Source organism: Phalacrocorax aristotelis, chromosome 2, assembly GCF_949628215.1.
Source record: "Phalacrocorax aristotelis chromosome 2, bGulAri2.1, whole genome shotgun sequence".
NCBI classification, from domain to species: Eukaryota; Metazoa; Chordata; class Aves; order Suliformes; family Phalacrocoracidae; genus Phalacrocorax; species Phalacrocorax aristotelis.
Genome location: NC_134277.1, coordinates 26,501,869 through 26,520,317, shown reverse-complemented (window position 1 = coordinate 26,520,317; position 18,449 = coordinate 26,501,869). Strand labels below are relative to the sequence as shown.

Here is an 18,449-nt window from a genome sequence, read left to right as displayed (position 1 = left end):
ATTTGCACCATTTGGCAAGCCCCCTTACTTTACTTGTTCAGTGGCTCTGATGGCTAGATTTGCCCTTCAGGAGTACTATCAGTCAGGCTGTGGTTGCTTGTATTCCTGAGGGCTTAGCATATGCTGGAAGGTTAATTTGAATTCAAACAGAACTTGAGTTTTATGTATAGCTGCCATCCCTCAGTAGAATTGTGGCTGTAGAGTAACCTGGAAGTCATTCAGGAACAGCAGTCCCTGCATTGATGGTAAGCACCAAAAGAGTATACCTGCCATCTTCTATGGTACCTTCTTGGTTTTTAAGTTTCCCCATGCACATCTGAAATGCAACAGTTGGAACCAAATTTGCACTGGAATTACTTACCACTTAAAAAATGCTGAATTAAACACCTCAGGAACTGCTGTGATATTGCAAGGATTTAAAAAACTGTATGAGATGGTACAGAGTATCAAACAGGACGTTTGATTTTTTGCTGTGGATCCTTTTTATATGGAGTTAGAGGGTTATTATTTCCTTTGTTATTTTTGATAGGTTGGCATCACCATTAAGTCTCAAGTGTAGATAAATTAGATTATTAAGCTTCTAAGGAATGAATGATAATTTATACTCTTGCAAAATCTTCCAAAGATAAGTTGTTGGTTTTACTTAAATCTAGGAAAGAGATGACAGCTTAGATTTAGATCAGGTAAGTTTGGCTCAGGCAGGAATTAAAAAGATAAACTGAAATGTGGAGTCTGTAACAATCAGTTTGACTGTGAGCTACACATGAATAAAGACTGGATTTTGTTGTATACCATCTTGCACCAGGTACAGCTGGGAGTCCAGAGTAACTTCTGTGCTCCTTTCATATGAATTAAACAAAATCAATATTCAGGCATAGGTTTTATTTACATGTTGAGCAATTTAAGGAATGTAAAAAGGAATGCAACTTTTCCTGAGGAAGATATTCTACAGAAAATCTAAAGCACTTAATAAAAGATGCACATGCACTGCTAGTGAATCAGAGCATCTTATTTTGTACTTGGAACTGGAAGCGTATGGAAGCTTACTGGAAGCTCCGAGTACTGTATGATGGCAGTGTACATGACTCTGAAAGGCAGTGTATGTTCGCTTGCTCAAGGATCACATGAGAGCACTATGAATAGGTCAGACAGCTATTGCTGATCCTAAACAATCTGTCAGCAACTGTCTTCATAACAGGCCATGTTATTTTTCTGATTTGGGGGTGACTTGGCCTGTCCCTCGCAGAGAGAATCTGACAGTCTGTTTGGTAAGGCAGCGCACAGGAGTTTGTGTAGGCACCAGCTGGCTGGTATTTTCCCTTGGTAATGGCAATTGCTCACTGTGTGGCCGGTTTGGATTTAAAATCAGTTGCAATGAGATGAAGCTGGACTGGTGAGGAGTTAAGTACTTCAGAAACTGGTGAACTGTAGGACGAGTCCTGAAAGCGAAGTTCTGCAAGGCAGGATATTGTTCGAATTACCAGATCAGTTTCTGGTCCCTGCCTATTAAAGGTAATCTCCCTTTGCAAAGAAGGTGGACAAGAAATGGCAGTGTGAGGGCTAAAAAAGACAGCATGCTGCTATAAACAAAGAGAGGTGTAGAGAACATCTTGTCAGGCGTATTTTTCCCTGAAGTAAAACCCTTAACAACTGAATCTTTTAGTGACTTGGGTGGCACAGTGAGTAAATGTACTTGGCCTTTTCATCTTTTGGGCATAAATCTTGGCTTCTGTCAAAAATGAAAATTAGTTTTGGTGGTTTCGTCAGAGCAGACATTTGTCTGCATCACAAAACCGTTCAGTCTGGCACCAGGGCTCGTCATTGCTTGAGTGGGGCCCAGCGCAGGAGAGCAGGGGTGTTGCAGGTCAGGGCTACAGTCGGTACTGAGCGTTGAAAGCTTGCCCATTCAGCCCACACTATCGGACTTTAGCCAGTGCTATTTACTTCGCTTTCAAGAGCATCTATTTCTCTCTGTCACTTTCTCTGTCTCTCCTCCTCACACACACTTAAAGAACAAAACCATCTTTATACAGCTAAGCATTTTAAATAATTTTTCCAAGTCAGAAAGAGAGAGAGACTGGAAAAAATTACAGCACAAAGCTCAGCTTGCAGATGAACGATTGCCTTGTCATCCTAATATCCCCCTTCCTTCCCTTAAATCTCACTGGTGAGTGGGCTATAAGCAAGAATATGGGCTGGGCTCTGCGGGAGTAGGTCTCCAGGACCGGACTTTCTGCTGCCTTGCTTTCGTCATGCAATTGCTTCTTCGCGGTAGCTCTTTCTGGTCTGGGCACAGCAGATAATGAATGAGTGACTGCAGAGTTGAAAACATCTATCTGCATAACATCTGCTTGTCCTAGATAAATTCATTTATTTTATCTGATGTTATGTTCTGCCCTTTTCTGCTATTTGCCTAAAAGAGGTTTCTTCTGAAGGCAAGAAGAGATCGTGCTACTCTTTCCCGGAAGGGTAGCGGAGCAGGAAAAATGTTCACAAACTCCAAGAACCCAGCAGAAATGTAGAGATTAAGGATTTGAAATGTAAAGTTGCCACGTGCTGTGTTGAGATACCCAAGCTAATTTTAATTAATTGAGTTTGACTCTAGGTGTCTGACGGCTGCTGGATGGAGCTCATGGTGGGCTAGCTTACAACCACACTGTACGTTTTCAGTACCAGGGTGGGTCAGCTGAGCATGGTCTAAGTGTCTCTGCATTATGTTGCAGTGTGCCATGGAGGCGTATCCTAAGTATTGATGCGCATTGCTGCAGCTGCAGCTGGCATGACAAGCACATTGGGAAGCTCCTGAAGACCCCATACAGTTTTGAAAATGGAACTTAGGTTTTGCATTATTATGTGGTTTTACAAATGTTATCCCAGAAAAAAAATGCACTTAGAATATGAGCTACTTTGAATTTAGTAGTCTTTTCATCTGCATGTGCTGTTTTTTTCTGTCTAAAAGTCCTTCACTAAAGCTCCCTCGAGGAGGAAAAATCTACCTCTGAAATACCAGCTTTCAGAGGCATGGAGGAGTAGGTGATTGCTGATTAAGATGAGACAAAGCAGCATGTCCTGAACAAAGGGAAAGAGCTCTGTCATACGTTTCAGAGTGTGAAGCTCTATTTCCTGTTTTGCTACATGGGACATGGTTCTCTTAACGCACATGTTCCACTCCACTTGCCCAGCTATTGTCTTCTTCAGCTGAAATACGACCCCTTTGTTACAATACATTGGGTATATGTGATTCCAAGTAGAGACTGGTTGCTGTTAGCAGAGTCTTTTTCCTCTTCAAAAGCAAGAAAGGAGAAGGTAGCTAATATTAAAAGTATGGGGGAAACTGTTTTTTTAAAAGAAGTACGTAGTTTAAGAAGTCGGGGTGAACAAAGGACCTGCTGCTGAGTGGCTTCCAGAGTACCAAAGAGTCTAAGGCTGCTGGAAATTTAGACTCAAAGGGTGCCTGACTGTCATTCTTCAGTGCTTTTAGATATGAGGGACTGAAATTTTCTGTGCCCTTGAAAATTACAGACTCAAAGGAATAACCTGAGCCAAAGGCAGTGAAAGCAGAAGCTATTCAGGCTATTGTCCCCCACCCCCCATTCGTCAGTAAACCTCAGTCATGACCTGTAATAGTCTTGGTATCCCAATCTTGTGGCATTTGCATAAACACTGTCAATCATACATAAATTCTCTGCTGGTTTTCTGTCATGTGGATAAATACCTTCCAGAGTTAGGTTGAGACCACCAGACTCTTTCCATCTGAATCTTTGTCCAGACTTACGAAACCTTAAAACTGTAGCATATTACTATGCCACTACTTACCACACCACAGTCTTAAACATTTCTGCTACTCATAAATCAATGGCTCCAGTTGTCTTCCTCTGTCATGCACAAGCTAGGAAGTAACTCTTCCTAGGAAGACACTGTTCCCAAGAAAATTAAAGTAAATCCATGCTACTGAAAAACTTCAGAGGGCAAGGACTGTGTTTTTGTTTAGTGCTGTGAGTGACCAGCAAAGTAAAGGGATATGTGTTCATGTTGGATTAATCCTACTGCAATAAAAATAACAATAAGCCTTTGGATGCATTGGCAGCAAGTATCCAATTCTTTGGTCTTCCCTTTGACTATGATCTGGCTAATTTTCCAGATGTATTTACTCACTCATCTTTTTGACAATAGCCAAGAGAACTGATGCCCAAACAGTTTTCAGGTCTTACAGTCAGAGCTGTTTTTTGGTATTTGTTGCACGTGGCTTGGGCTGATGGGTTTGATCTCCATCGCTGTTATCTCAGTTTGCTCAGGAAAAAAATGTTTATTCCACTTCCAAGTGGGTAACTTTGTAGCAGTTCTCAGAGCATCTCAAAAGCAAGTTCAGTAACGTTTAAGGACTTTATAGAAGCAGTTCCCAAATTAGTAGCAGTCAGTAGATGCAATAGTTTTGAAAGGAATTGGCATAACTGTGTCTTTTCTTATAAAAACATTAAGCATTCAGGCTGTGTATTGTAAAATGAAGATGAACTGAGATTGCATTTATCAGATTACATGCTGTAAGAAGCTATGGAGAGTTCAAGATGCATCATCTTGTTTTCTGCATTCAGAAAACCCAAAGTATTTTTTTAGGAAAGCAAGTATACTAGGTTATAGTAAGATCTGCCAGGCACCAGACACCTAAAATGAAACAGAGTCATAGATTTGTAGCTGATAAGCTTTTTTTACTTTAGTACAATTAACTTGAAAAAATGTCTGCATTAAAACACAGGTAGTCTGTAAGTGTCAGTTCAACAATGTTCCAGTTCTGATCGACACATCAGGCGATGTATGACTCCCAGCCAAACATCTTGTTAAATACTTGCAGGATTTCCCATAGCGGATCTTACTTTAATCAAATAATTCAAACGTTTCTTTTGTAAGTACAATAGACGGGCAGGGCTTGTGTTTACAAAGTATTCAGCATGGAAATCCTGTATTAATTGAGGTACATTTACTTCACTTGGGACAGTGTCCACATGGTAACTCTTCAAATAAAAGGCCTTTTGCTGTTGCCTCTTCCAGAGAGGCAATCACATGCAAAACTAACCCATCACGTACAGAAAATCATGAGGAAATGGCTCGAGAGATGTGCACTGTTGACAGCAAAGATGTTCCTAGCAAAGAAGACAACTTTACGGATGATTTTCTCACAGTGGATGTGAAAGAATGTAACGTATAGAAAGTAGTTTTGTCCCTATGGAAACCACTAAATAAAGAGGCTGTATCTTTCTCGATCTATTTCCAGAATAATTAGCACAGGCAATGCCAGATGTTGTCTTTCTGTAATGTCGTGGATTCATATAAGCTGCGCTTGAAATTATTATCTTTCTAAGGCAGCAGCTGTATTTTCTGTGAGTAAACATAATGTGCTTCCATCCAGCCTGGCGCAGGATCTGGAGTTTTTATTATTAACAGTAAAGCATTTAGAGTTTCACATAAAAGGTGTATAAAAAGGAAAGATAATATTATTACACAGTAATAGGTGACTAGATTTGCACTCCTCTGAGTTCCTTATTTTACTGTGCCAGAAAATGCCAGAATCAAAATAGGCCACATACAGAAGAATTAAACAGAGAATCAGCATTTCCCTCCACAGTGACCTGGAAATTACATGTTGCTTCTATATTCTATTCAGTGAAATCTTTTTTTCCCTTTTTTTTTGTCTTGAATTATAATTCTGCTATAGTTGAGAAGATAATTTTGCCAGTGTATTAAATACCTGGCAAAAAAGGTGTTTTAGAACATTTTTAGGTAAATGTAGGTCAACACAAAGGAATCATACAGTTGGAAATATTTTCCAGTGTTTATGTTCAGATGTTCAGACCTGTCTGGCTCCTCTCTATTTGCATGTGTTGGGGTTATAGGCAGTCCGGCTACATTCCACATTGATTTATATAAATATATTGCAGATTATTAACCTCCAGCCAAATACCAGGATATTTCACTTTTCAGGAAGGTTTGTGACTTTTCACAAAACTGGTTTACTGTGTACAAGACATCTATCTTCCGTGTACGCCCCATTAAGGGAACCATAAAGAGAATAGTATTTGTCTTTATGAGAAATGTGCCGAGACATTTGCTGTTACAGTCACTATGTTACCATAATAATTTAATTAATATTTGTTCATATGATGATTACAGATTAAGTACAGATTAGTCTTCCAGTAGAGAGAGGGTGACAGTCTCTTCATATTCTGTAACTCAGGTTTCCAAATTATTACTCACTGAAAAGCTTCTTTAAGTTAAAAGGAATGTGCATGCATCCGTTTTCAAAACATGGTGGCAAGTAAACAATTTTAAAGTGTCTGACCAAAGATTATTTAGGAAATGCTGTTAAAGTGGGACCATGGCCGTAACATGTTAGGTCTGTGTCATCTCAAGTGAAACATACTGCTCTCTTACACCTGGATTACGGTCTTCACAGATAGTGGTGCCAATTCTTATCTTCCCTTCTCTTGTGAAATAATTTGAAATTAAAGGTAAGAAGTAAAAATGCAGTGCAAACTGTTTTTCTTGTCTGTTTGTCAGATGTCCTCTTTGAAAAACAATGACCTGTGATCTGTTGTCTACAGGCTACTAAGCCTTTAGTCCTAGGACAGAGAACAAAAGTATTACTTGATAATGTTATGAGAAATCCTGCACTTTGCACAAAGTAAAGAAGCAAGAGGGAAAGATACATGTAATAAAACAATGTAACTGCTGTGGTGTTGACCAAAATAAGCAGTAGTATCAACACTACTTTGGTTTGTTATTAATGATAGGTTCTTCAGTTTAACTGTATAGACTTTCTTCTCAATAACTGTATTCATATACTTTTAAAACCTACTGTCATCTAATAAAAGTAGTGATTGATTTTCTGCCTCGCTTCAGAGGGAAAGGCAATCTGATCTGTACAATTTAAAACTAAATTAATAAACACATTAGTAATGTATGTGAGCAGGGAACAAGCATCCTTCCATCTGTAAGATGGTTTCCTATTGTGATTTTGTAGAAGTGGGGCAGAAGTCACTGGTATGAGTATAGGTGTGAAGTACAGAAGGTACTTTGTGAAAAAGATAAAACAGTGATTAAAGCTGGTACAGTACATGAAGTGAAGAAGATGAGAGAAATGCTAATTAAAAAGAGAAAACAATAGAAAATAGAGTAATCAGATAGGAATGTGACATTATGAAGAGCTTCGCAAATTAGTTTGAATTTGATGTTGTGCAACAAGGTGAAATGATAAAGAAATTTCAGTAAAAGAATGACAGAAAGCAACAAGACAAGAAAGTGTTCTCAGTAGTGGCGTCTCGTGCACAAAGCTTTTTTCCAGACTGTATCCTGACTCTGAAGGTATTCCTTGCGTCCAGGAAGTTACAAGAGTAACCAGCAAAACAATTCTGTTTCTGCCAAAGCAGATTTAATTATAAAGCTGAGTAATGCTGAACATGGGGGTTATGTGGGAAGAAACTGAAGGTACATGCAAACACCCTGTATATTTTTTATCAAAAATGTTTCTTGCAATTTTTTCTTTAAAAGACTGTAAGTGCTGCAGCATAGAATGTCAATAAATATCAAGTAACTTTCTGTGTTAAATCTAGTTGCTCTGTCCAAATAATATTTTCTTTTCATGTAATTATTTTACTTTGAACAGCCGATGAATTCTTAATCCTATTTCAGAATCCACACATGAAAGAGAGATATGATATTATTGATGTATCAGTAGTTATCTGATGAGTCAAGAGCTCAAAGATTGCTCTACCTTTGGAAAACTCTTTTTTCCATTCTATATACTGTAAGAAACTTAAATAGACATGTATGAACTGCAAGGTGTGTACGTCTATACTGGTTTTTGTATACTTACCTCCTCTTTTCTTTTCCTCCTTTCAGATTGTTTGATGTATGCACTGTGTCACGAACAGACAGAGAGACCAAGTTAACATTAGTGTTTGAACATGTGGATCAAGACTTGACTACTTACTTGGATAAAGTTCCAGAGCCTGGGGTGCCTACTGAAACTATAAAGGTATTTAAGAAGAAAGACTTTGGATATTATTTCAGAAAATATTTGATAGGAAGGGCGAAGAGATAAATCACAAAGACAAACTGCATTTTGATTCCATAGGATTATGTTATATCAAAATTGAGTAATGCCCAGCTTGGGACATGAATTGCAGCACAAAGATCTGTATTCACTAATGGATGCAATCTCTTTTTGGAAATGTTGCACTTGTTTTTTTTTCTCTTTTAGATTTATAAATCCACATAATCTCTACTTTTTTACCAAATGTAGCATTCTAAATCATTGACAATGACCTTTGCCTGCAGCCGTAGGCAGGCGATTCTATTATTGTTCAGTCCAAGACTACTTGAACCTTCCGTAGAAGGTGTCTGGTAGAGTGCTGGATATTGTTAGAATGGATAAAATAAATCCTGTGCTCCCATCCCCTTCCCTTTGCCTTTTCTTTCCCCAAGAGACTCCTTCTGTTTCATGTCCCTCTTGCCAGAAATGTTTCTATATGCTCGAAGAGCAGGAAATGTTCACCATGGACCTGTGGTGAGCTCTGCAGAGGATGTGCTCCAGGAAGCGGGTAGCCATGACCAGTTGTTGTAGAAGTTGGGAAGGCTCTCAGTAACTGGAAGGATAATTATGAAGTTTTCCCATCATGTTATCTCATATTCTGCATGTGTAAGGGAGGACCTCTTCCCAGAATAGGGCGTTTTTGCATTGTTGGTATATAAATATGCATACCAATTCCTCTTCTCTCCTGGGAATCTCACAGTGAAGTGCTACATTGAGGATCATAGCTTGAAATGTTTGACAAAATGCTTACGCCTGGGAAGGGAAGCAGAGGAATTGGTGTTCCTACATTTTGACTGTGTCTGTTTAACATTTTTTTGATTTTCTCTTTTTTCACGAGGAGAAATAATTTATGCTTTCAGAGACGGATTATCTTGCGTTTCTATAAGTACTTTCTGGAAGTATGTTGTGTCATCTGAGTCTGGCAAAAGTCCTGAGGGAGGAAAAGAAAACATGAAACTTATCTGAAATTTAGTTCTTTTAATATTTTTTTTGTTAACAGCTTCTAACTTAGGAGTTGTTTGATCTTTCATTATAAAATTAGACATAAAACTGATAAAGATCTTTTAACTTGTATCAAAGTCACAAATGTGTAACATCAGTCAGTTCCAACAACCATGTTTTCTACGCAATCTTAGTGGATAAAGTAAAATACAAAAAAAAAAGGATACAGCTTTGATTCAGTCCCAGCAGAAGACTGCAATGTACCTCTTGCATTTGAAGGACTCTCTCATGATAATGCTTTTAGGGTTCTACTTCCTTCTAGCACTTTGAAGCTGCCTAAGGGAACAGTATTTCAATGTAACTAGCGCTGTGAAAATAACATACAAGGTGACTGACGTATTATCTAACTAAATATATTGAAATGGATGGGAACTGAATGACCAAGCCTCTGAAATCTCAGTTTGAAATATCTTTCGAGCTATATTTCATTTAAAGCAAATAGACGAGGTGAGCATTGGACTAGAAAGTTTGTGATTTTCTAAAAGCCTGTTCTAAATTTGCACTAGTAGACTGTAATACGTATGTGTGAACATATATTTCATGAAGTTTATATACTGGTGAAGGAAACTGTTGGGTTTACTTTTGAAAAGCACTGTTCTGTATATGTGGTTTACTAGTTCAGCCCAGTTGATATATCTGATAATCTGGCACAATAAAAGAGAAAAATTTAGCCACACAGAAACAAGGAGGAGCAATTCTGGTCTTTTATGTACAGTGCAAATTCCACTGCAGCCAGGGAAATTAGTGAGTGTAATATTCAGCTTGTGGTACTTACAGCTCTTTCTAAATGGGTGAGGAAGATGTAAAATTGCTGTTTACTTGGTCATCGCTGTTGATTTCAACATTTGCACAGTAGCTGATGTGTTATTTCTTGAATTCTCTTTGGCATGGGAAAAAAGAGAGATTCAGTTAACTAAGTTGCACCCTGTTGCTTCACTATTTATGTGAAAAAACCCAGTTTATGGAGGTACTTTTTCTGATAGGCAGGGCTGATCACATGAGGAAGGGTCTCAAGGCTTATTCCTAATTCATTTTGATACCTTTCTAATAATCCAGTGTTTATGGATATTCCTGGTAGAAACTGAAGCAAAGCATAGTTCTCCTGGCTCAGGGAAATATGGCCATTTTGCAGTAACTGAGCATTTAACCCAGAGCACATACATCGTTAAATGACTAATCTGACTTTTTATAGTTTGGCTTTTGAGGTTAATATGGATTTGTACTTCATTTATTTTCCAGAATTGCAGACAATTTGTATAGAGTATTTCCCCTCACCACTAGAACAGTACAAAACAACTGCCAGTATTGTGAGACCATCTGTTAAAGTTCTGCATGTGTCAGCAACACAGAGGTGCCAAATGAGCCAAGTAAGCTCTGGATAGCTTGAAGTTGAAGGATCTAATATACCTCTTTGGCACCATGGTGTAAACTCAACAGTTGTTAGTGCAACTTGAATGACATAAAATTACTATGAGAGAAGTATCAGCCCCAAAAGATCTTTTCTGTGTGAATTAACTACTATCATTACGTATCATTTGTGGGAGGGAGACTCAGTTTTTGCTGGTTTGGAGCACGCTGGAGGTTTTAGTTACCAACTGTCAAGGAATATAAGTTACAGTGGTACCATTTTAAGAATTTCCTTTATGTTTAGCAGATAGTAGTCAGACTGTAGCAGTTCAGAGAAACTAACCATATGGATCATTTAAACACAACTAAAGCTTTTGTCTTAATGCAGCTCAGCAACGCCTTTCTAATGTCTAAAGCCCGGCAGTAGGGGTTACCCCAGAGGGTATTTTAGGAACATATCCCCAGGTGCCCATAAAATGACAGAAGAGAGGCAGTTTCCCTTTGAGGCATTGCCAGGTAGTGGGAATACTTACCCAGGATGTAGGGCAGACGTGCTCACTTACACTCCCTGTCACCAGGAGCAAGAATGCTGTGCCTATAAGCTCTGGCTTCTGAGCTCTAGGTTATTCTGGAAAGAGGTATTTTGAACCTTTTCTGCTGAAGCACTTCCATTATTTTTTAATGGAGTATACTCCATGGAAATACCTCCATGGGCTAGAGGGATGGAGAACATGACTCCAAATACTTGTGGACATGGCATTCACCTTTGCAAAAGAACTACATTCAAGCCCTTTATCTAATTAATTTGTCTTTGTAACTACTGGATTATAGTCCTCACCCTTGCTGGGTTCCTCTGTCAGACCTGATTAATATGTGTTCCATACAGGATGAATCAGAATCAGCAATGACAACATCTTTCTTCTTTCCTCTCTACCCATCATCTCCTCCCTTCTTTTCTTCCTGGGATACTCTTTAACTTTAGGGCAGTTTATGTGGAAATGGAAGGTATGAGTTAAGTTTCCTTGGGACCCAGCTGTTAGTCATGCACAGGTCTTTGGTTATGTTAATGGTGTCAGCAGCCGAGTCTCTGAGAGACTGGAATCATTAGGAACTTCTGTTAGTTGTCTTAAGGATAGTGGAAATGGGAATGACACGTCTCTGCCACAGAAAGATTTTTTTTTTAAAAAAATAGTTAACAAGCCACTAAAGTATTTTGATGTGTTAGTCTTTGGGACCGAAGCATGTTTAAGCTGGGTGGTCACATTTTGATGTGATGCTTTTGAGGCTGGCATGGTTTTTTTGATCCTAAACAATTTGGATATGGTTATGGTTGTTATAACACTAATTACATTTTTAGTATGGAAATCATGTGCGTGCAAACAAGTTGATGTTTACTGATTTAAGCTATTGCCATGTATATAACAACATTTAGCTTTAAATTATTATATGCACGTGATGGCTTGGTATATAGAGCTGTAAATTAAGTAGTTTAGGAATGGCTCTTTGGAATTCCCTCCAGTCATCTTGTTCTGCTGGGCCAAGCAGTCTGTAAGAATGAGAGGTGATCACAAACTGTTGCTGAGGCTCTTTAATTTTAGTAATGAACAAAGTTAACTTTGCAAAGTAATGCCATTATAAGTGAATTTGTGTTCTTCTTGCAATAGTTTTCTTACAGCTGATCAGAACTTTGCCTATCCAAGCTACATGTGCTAACTGGGTTATGCCTGTTTCAATCTGACAGTCAACAGAGGAGGGAACAGAACAAAGGTCTATGGTATAGCAGGTGTATACGTTATCTACCATGGGATGTTAGAAGAGCTGGGAATGTCCTTTTACCCAGGTCTGTGATCTGTGAATCTTCATGGTATTCCCCCCGGCCTGGAACAGGGCAGCCAAATCACAGAGAGAACAGGGTTTAAGGTATATCCTTTTCTCTGGTCTCCTGATTCCTCACTCAAGTAAATGGCTTCTGGGGATATTATTCTGTATCTCCTTTGCATAGGAAGCCTACATCTCCTGATCTGATTCAGGGATCCAGAGTTTGCTATTTAGATGCCTAAAATTTAGAACGTACAGCGGTGAACCTGATTTCCTTTTGTGGATTTATCTGATAGGAGCCCAAAACCTGAATTTTAAAATATTACCCCCAGTCCTAGCATAAATGTTGCTGTTGCATCTCTGTGCATTTCCTGTAACTTACATTACCTGCTGTCAAACCAGGCAGACTGGTCACATCTTTGCAAAACTCTTAGAAAATTAATATGAAGAAGTTGCTTCTCAGAAAGCAAACCAGCGTTCAGTGTTGTGAGGTGAGTCATCAGCCATCTGCCACAGTTGTACCTACTCAGTCGGTCACGTATGAGATGTGGAGCAGATGTCACACAATCATGCAGTTCTGAAAACAACACAAGATATTCCAGGAAAACAGATTCGCCAGTACTGAGAGTCTTCAGAGTATGGCTGTATGTAACAACATCAAAGTTAAAAGCCACTAAAAAAAGAGCCTACTCAAATTAATAAGAAAGATACTAAGAGAAGAGCTGTTACTAACATTTTCCTATCAGTACTTTTGTGGTAAAGAAAGAAGCAAAACTTAGTGAGGAATTTAGAGCCCACAAATAATGGATCAGAGGCCCAGCTGATTCTAAGAGGTGTAAATCCATTAGCTTCAGTTAAATTATGCCTATTTACAGCTGCTAAGGATCTCATTCTTTGTGGAGTATTTTGCAGTAAGTTTTGTTTTGAATCCATATTATGAACTAAAGAAGAGTTGCCCCTGTGAATAAATTAAAAACAAAGGGACTGAACCAGATACATTATTGTGGGATAAATCTTTTATTTTTTCGTCTGTTATCCTGCTACCGGGGGTTGGACTGCTGCATGGAAAGGTAGCATGAGAGAGCAGGTGCCCTGCGCAAGTGGCAGTTCTGAAGGAACTAAACCTTAAAAAGAGGATATTCTCCAAAGGGTGGTGGTTCCCTCAGTTGCAGATGTTGTACTTTCTTTCCTGTACTGTGCTGCATGTAGAGACACAGCCACATCTCATTTGGTGCAGTTGTGCAGGTAGTCATGTACAGTCTGACCGAGGGGCTAGCAGGAGTCATCATTCAAATGAAGGGACTGCTGAGCACAGGATGTTACAAAATATAATGTCGTATCTGTACAGTTACTTCTTAGCTTGGACCTTTTTACTGTCAGTGTGCAGCCACTGATTTTAATTATGGTGGTGTTAAATATCTCCAAATCCCTACTGTCATCATCGTCTATGATCTCCAAACTCAAATGCAAACATTTTGAAACTGATTATAACGTATAGTTGGTGTTTTGCAGTGCTGTAGCCCAGGACTGCCCAGACCTCCATTGCTTGCAAACTGAGAGCTCATAAAAATGTGAGGCACTCCAATAATTTTAAATCACTCTGTCCTGACTAGAGTGATTTAAAATCATTGGCACGCTTCACATTTTTAGAGTTGTTCCAGTCTGGAAAGCAGTCAAGCAACATTGTAGCATAATGCATGAAAGCAACCTGCCTGAAATAATAATTTCAGTCTTTCAAAACAATGACACTGAATTAGAAATGTCACTGTGAAAAGATGTCTATCAAGGACTCCTTAAATAGACATCTCAACCTACTTTTCTTTTATGGCCCAAACTCTCAAGGCAGCAGTAGAGTCCAGTAGGGCCTTGAGGGACTCAAATCCTTTCTGAAGGCAAAAGGAAGCTATTGTTTTCAATAGATGGAGGGCAAGAAATCATCTTTATTCAGAAAGTCGAAGGGAATTAAGAAACTGAAGAGATTCTGAATTGTGGGAAGGGATGGAGATTGAGCCTTTGGTAAAACAGAATTTATGATCAAGTCATTGCAAAATTGCAGTATTAAAAACACTGGAAGTGAAATGTTGTTATCAGCTCATTTCATTTCTGTTAATTCTGCAGAGCTGGACATTGATGTGATGCAAAAAAAAGTTTACAGATCCTACTGCTCTGGATTCCCTTGAGACGCTCTTGGATTTTTAGTGACACTGGGTTTTTGCTATTGGAACATCAATGTGGTAGCAATTGCTAGGTGAAATGCTTTGATGATACTGAAAGAAAGAAAGGGAGCATGTGGTAGGAATAATGCTCAAGGAGGTGTAAAAGTGGGGCTAGTCTGCCAGGCAGCACGTCAGAGACAGGGCCATGCCCTTCCATAGCGAGCCAGTGGCAGTTACTTGGAGTGGAGAGTATTTCTAAGATGCTTTCCTTTGTCTCATGGTGGTGGTGGTGTATAGTTGCAACTTTCTTGTAAGTCCTGCCTCAGTGATCAGCAGAAGCATCACTCAGGTTTTCAAAGTCTGTCTCTTCATCAAAGATGAGATGCTACAGTTAAAGCAATTAAGATAAAGCTGTTGCAGCTCATGGTGCACATAAAGCAGTGGCAGAACAATAGACTGAAATGTTTGGATTTACCCATGTTCTGAATCTTGCTTACAAGCCATATGTTACTTTTGACAAGTAATTTGGAGGTCAGACTGCAGCAGATGTGAGATAAAGAGGAGACATTCAAAGAGCCGTTCTTGATTTTTATGGGGGCAGATAGGAATCACTTTCTTAACAGTAGTTCAGCACTGGAAGGAAATCAGGCCCCTAAGCCTCTGCATGCCCACAAAGCTATACTTCACCCCAAAACAAGCACGCTGAGATGGGGAAGAGGAGACAGAATGACACATACTGTGACAAGGGAGATATTTGGGAAACCCAGCCAACATATTTTTTCTTGTTGAACTCCAGATTCTAAGGGGTGAACTCAGCTGATCTGGGAGAAGCAGCATTGCGGCAGGATACCTTTCCCATCTCAGCCAACACAAGTTACTGCAGCTCAGATTCTCTATACTAGAATATTCACAAAGTGTCCATATTCATTCACAGCAAATATACAGCTATAGCGTACAATAATTCAAAAGTTGGCCACAGACAACTCATAGCTAATAGAAGATAATATAGTAATCAAATAAGCTATTTTTTTAAATAAAACTTTTCTCTATTCCACCCCAAGGGAAATTTAATAGTCTTGCACTAGCTGTATGCACTGCTTTTATGCAAGTGAATAGGCAGGTTATTATAACCCACAGTAAAAATCAATTTGAAGCACGTTACTTCAGTGGCACACTGATTTAGTCAAGATATGTTGTGTTTGTTTCTTTTCCTCTGTAACAGAGGTATTTAGCTAATGCCAGAGAACAAAGTCCCACACAAATGAATAGGGACGGAATTTTTCGTATTCCATGTTTTCATATGCAGAACTTAAAATTAGCTTTAAGACTTTAAAAGTTATTTATATATATAGGCACATAAACATACGTACATATATAAGTATCATTATTGTGAAAGTCCTCTAACATATTTGCAAAAAAAATGTAGGTATTTGAGCAAGTGAGAGAAAGGGAACGGGAAACTCGGTGGTCGTCACTCTACTGACTATGAAGTTCATGATCTCAAAATAGTTGTGGGCCAGAAGAGACCAGACCTGGCAACTCAGATGCTTAGAGAAGAGTCAAAAGTAGAATAATACAGAAGGGGCAGCACCAGATCTCCTCCTGTGCCTAGGGAGTGGTTTGGTGTATATTGTTGTTACATGTATACATGTGAAGGCATACTATACGTACATGTACATGTACGTATATGCACACGTATATCTGCTGATTCCCAGAGTCCATCCCATAGACTTATGTTTCAGCTCATTATCAGGTACAGCTGAGCTGGACTGAGGGCTCTTATAGTCATAGGGAAGGAATAAAATGGGGCCCAGCCAAGGCAGCACTTCTCCCTCCTAATCAGCTTGTTGGATCAGACACATGGAGACCGCCTGTCCCACCGACCCCTGCAGGTATCAGAACAGACACGGTTTCTCCCTGCGTCCCATCCTCTGGCCATCAGGGACAAAACTGCAGAGAAGCACCAGCCAGTGGCATCAGCCAGCTACACTCAGCTGCAGAAGCAACCAAAGCCAAAACCTCTGACACCAAGAGCTTCCAGTGATTTCAACTCAATGTTCTCTGCCTGTGCTAACCCCATTTTTTCCAGCCCTTTCTTCCTTCCATCCTTACCTTCCACCTTCATTTTTTCACCTTGCTATACACTGTATAGCACTTTTCTGTTGTTTCCCTCCCTCCGGAACTTTTCATCACTTTTCTTTCCATTTTGCTTACCCCCTCCTAACTGACTCTACTCCCCTAAAAATGTAATATCATGGAACTGTCACACTGTTTCTCCACCTGGGGTCTGTCTTGTCCATTTTATTTGTGAGCTTTTAATGGAAGAGACTGTGTGAAAACCCTTGACTGTAAGTACCCACCATAATAGCTCCTCCTTTTTGGCTGGCCTTTACACAATACCTTGTTAAACATGAGTCGTGATAATCAGATCCTACAGCGCCATTGTTTGTCTAAAATAGTGCTTCTCCTCTGCTCTGCTGTTTCCCCACCACAGCAACTTCACACACATTTACACAACTGCTTCCTTTATATATCAGTGCTCTGTAATCAGCTTATGGTTCATGTTACAGGTTTCTCAGGTTTCAAGGTTAAATAAAATGAGCTTTCTTCCATTTGGAGAATATCTTCTTTTTAAGAAGTCCAAAGACACACATTGTTAGGAAGTTAGCAAGTAGCTGCCAGAAGACAGAAAATTTGTAATGGAAACACAAGTGAAGTAACAGAAATACTGTTTGTTGTTTGCTCTTGGTGCGATAGCAAGGGAAAATATTTAGAAATTAAAATGATTCATTTACTTGTAGTTTTAGTAAAGTAGGCATAGTTTTGTAATATTTGCCAATGTCAGTACTCCAGAGCACAACTATGGGTCAAATCCTTCTGTGGTGTAACTGTTGGCTTTTTAGGGTTCCTCCAGGGGTGAGTGTGGTGCAATGCTATTAGCATCAGTTAGCAAGCAGCCTTTAATTTGTTTTCATGCAAAGCCTGAACAGTTTGCAATTAAAAAAGAGCAGATTACAAAGGCTCAAGCTCCTAGATCAAATCTGTCCATAATTTTTTGGTTGGAAGCCTTATCTAAAGACTCATAAGCATCAGTATTTTAGGTTTATCTTACCTCTCTGTTATCCTTACAGCTGTACAGTACTACCACATATGTCAATATACATAGAACATTCAAACTCATGCTGGAATATATACCTGAACCTTCTGGTTCAACTTCAGACCTTAAAGGAGAGACCCCGAAGGGAGCAGAGGCTCTGCTCCAGCAAAGCACTTAAGCATCTGCTTAATTTCATGTAAACAGATTGCTCCAGCTTTAGAAGTGGGGTTGAAATTAGAGGAGCTAACAGAGGAGAATCAGTTGTTAATCTGTACTACTGACCTGATGAATTCCAAGGTTAGAGCAAAGAAGAATTGAAACCGTTGTTTCCCTAGTCTCTGATTAGTCATAAACATGCATTTTGCTTGTGTTCAAATGCTTTGCCAGGGCAAGGAAGTTGTCTTCCCTCAAAACTTATGTGTAAGCAATGTCTGCGCCTTTGCAACCAGACCCCTGACTATTCACAAAAGTGTGTCATAGTTGGTCATACAGTAAACTGACTCAATAACCAAAAAGGGCTCCAGAGGATCACAGGTTTGATAGACTAGTTTGTTTATTTCTCTTTTCATTAATATCATAGAATCACAGAATGGCAGGGGTTGGAAGGGACCTCTGGAGATCATCTCATCCAAACCCCCTGCTTGAGCAGAGACACCCAGAGCAGGGGGCACAGGAACGCATCCACACAGGTTTTTAATATTTCCAGGGAAGGAGACTCCACAACCTCCCTGGGCAGCCTGTTCCAGTGCCCTGTAACCTGCAAAGTAAAGAAGTTTTTTCTCATATTCAGGTGAAACTTCCTGTTTTCCAACTTGTGCCCATCGTCCCTTGTCCTGTCATTGGGCACCACTGAAAATAGTCCCGACCCATCCTCTCAATACCCACTCTTTATAAGCATTGATAAGATCCCTCCTCAGTCTTCTCTTTTCCAGGCTGAACAAAC

General features: G+C 39.4%; 1 protein-coding gene across 3 annotated transcripts in view; it reads left to right on the top strand.

Moving 5' to 3' along the window:
- Window positions 1-18,449, top strand: part of CDK6 (cyclin dependent kinase 6) — a 141,351-nt gene that overhangs the window by 23,230 nt on the left and 99,672 nt on the right. For all 3 annotated transcript variants that reach the window (XM_075082829.1, XM_075082827.1, XM_075082828.1), the window contains exon 3: window positions 7,894-8,029. In XM_075082829.1, the coding sequence (XP_074938930.1) occupies window positions 7,894-8,029 (136 nt within the window). The remainder of the gene's footprint in view (window positions 1-7,893; window positions 8,030-18,449) is intronic.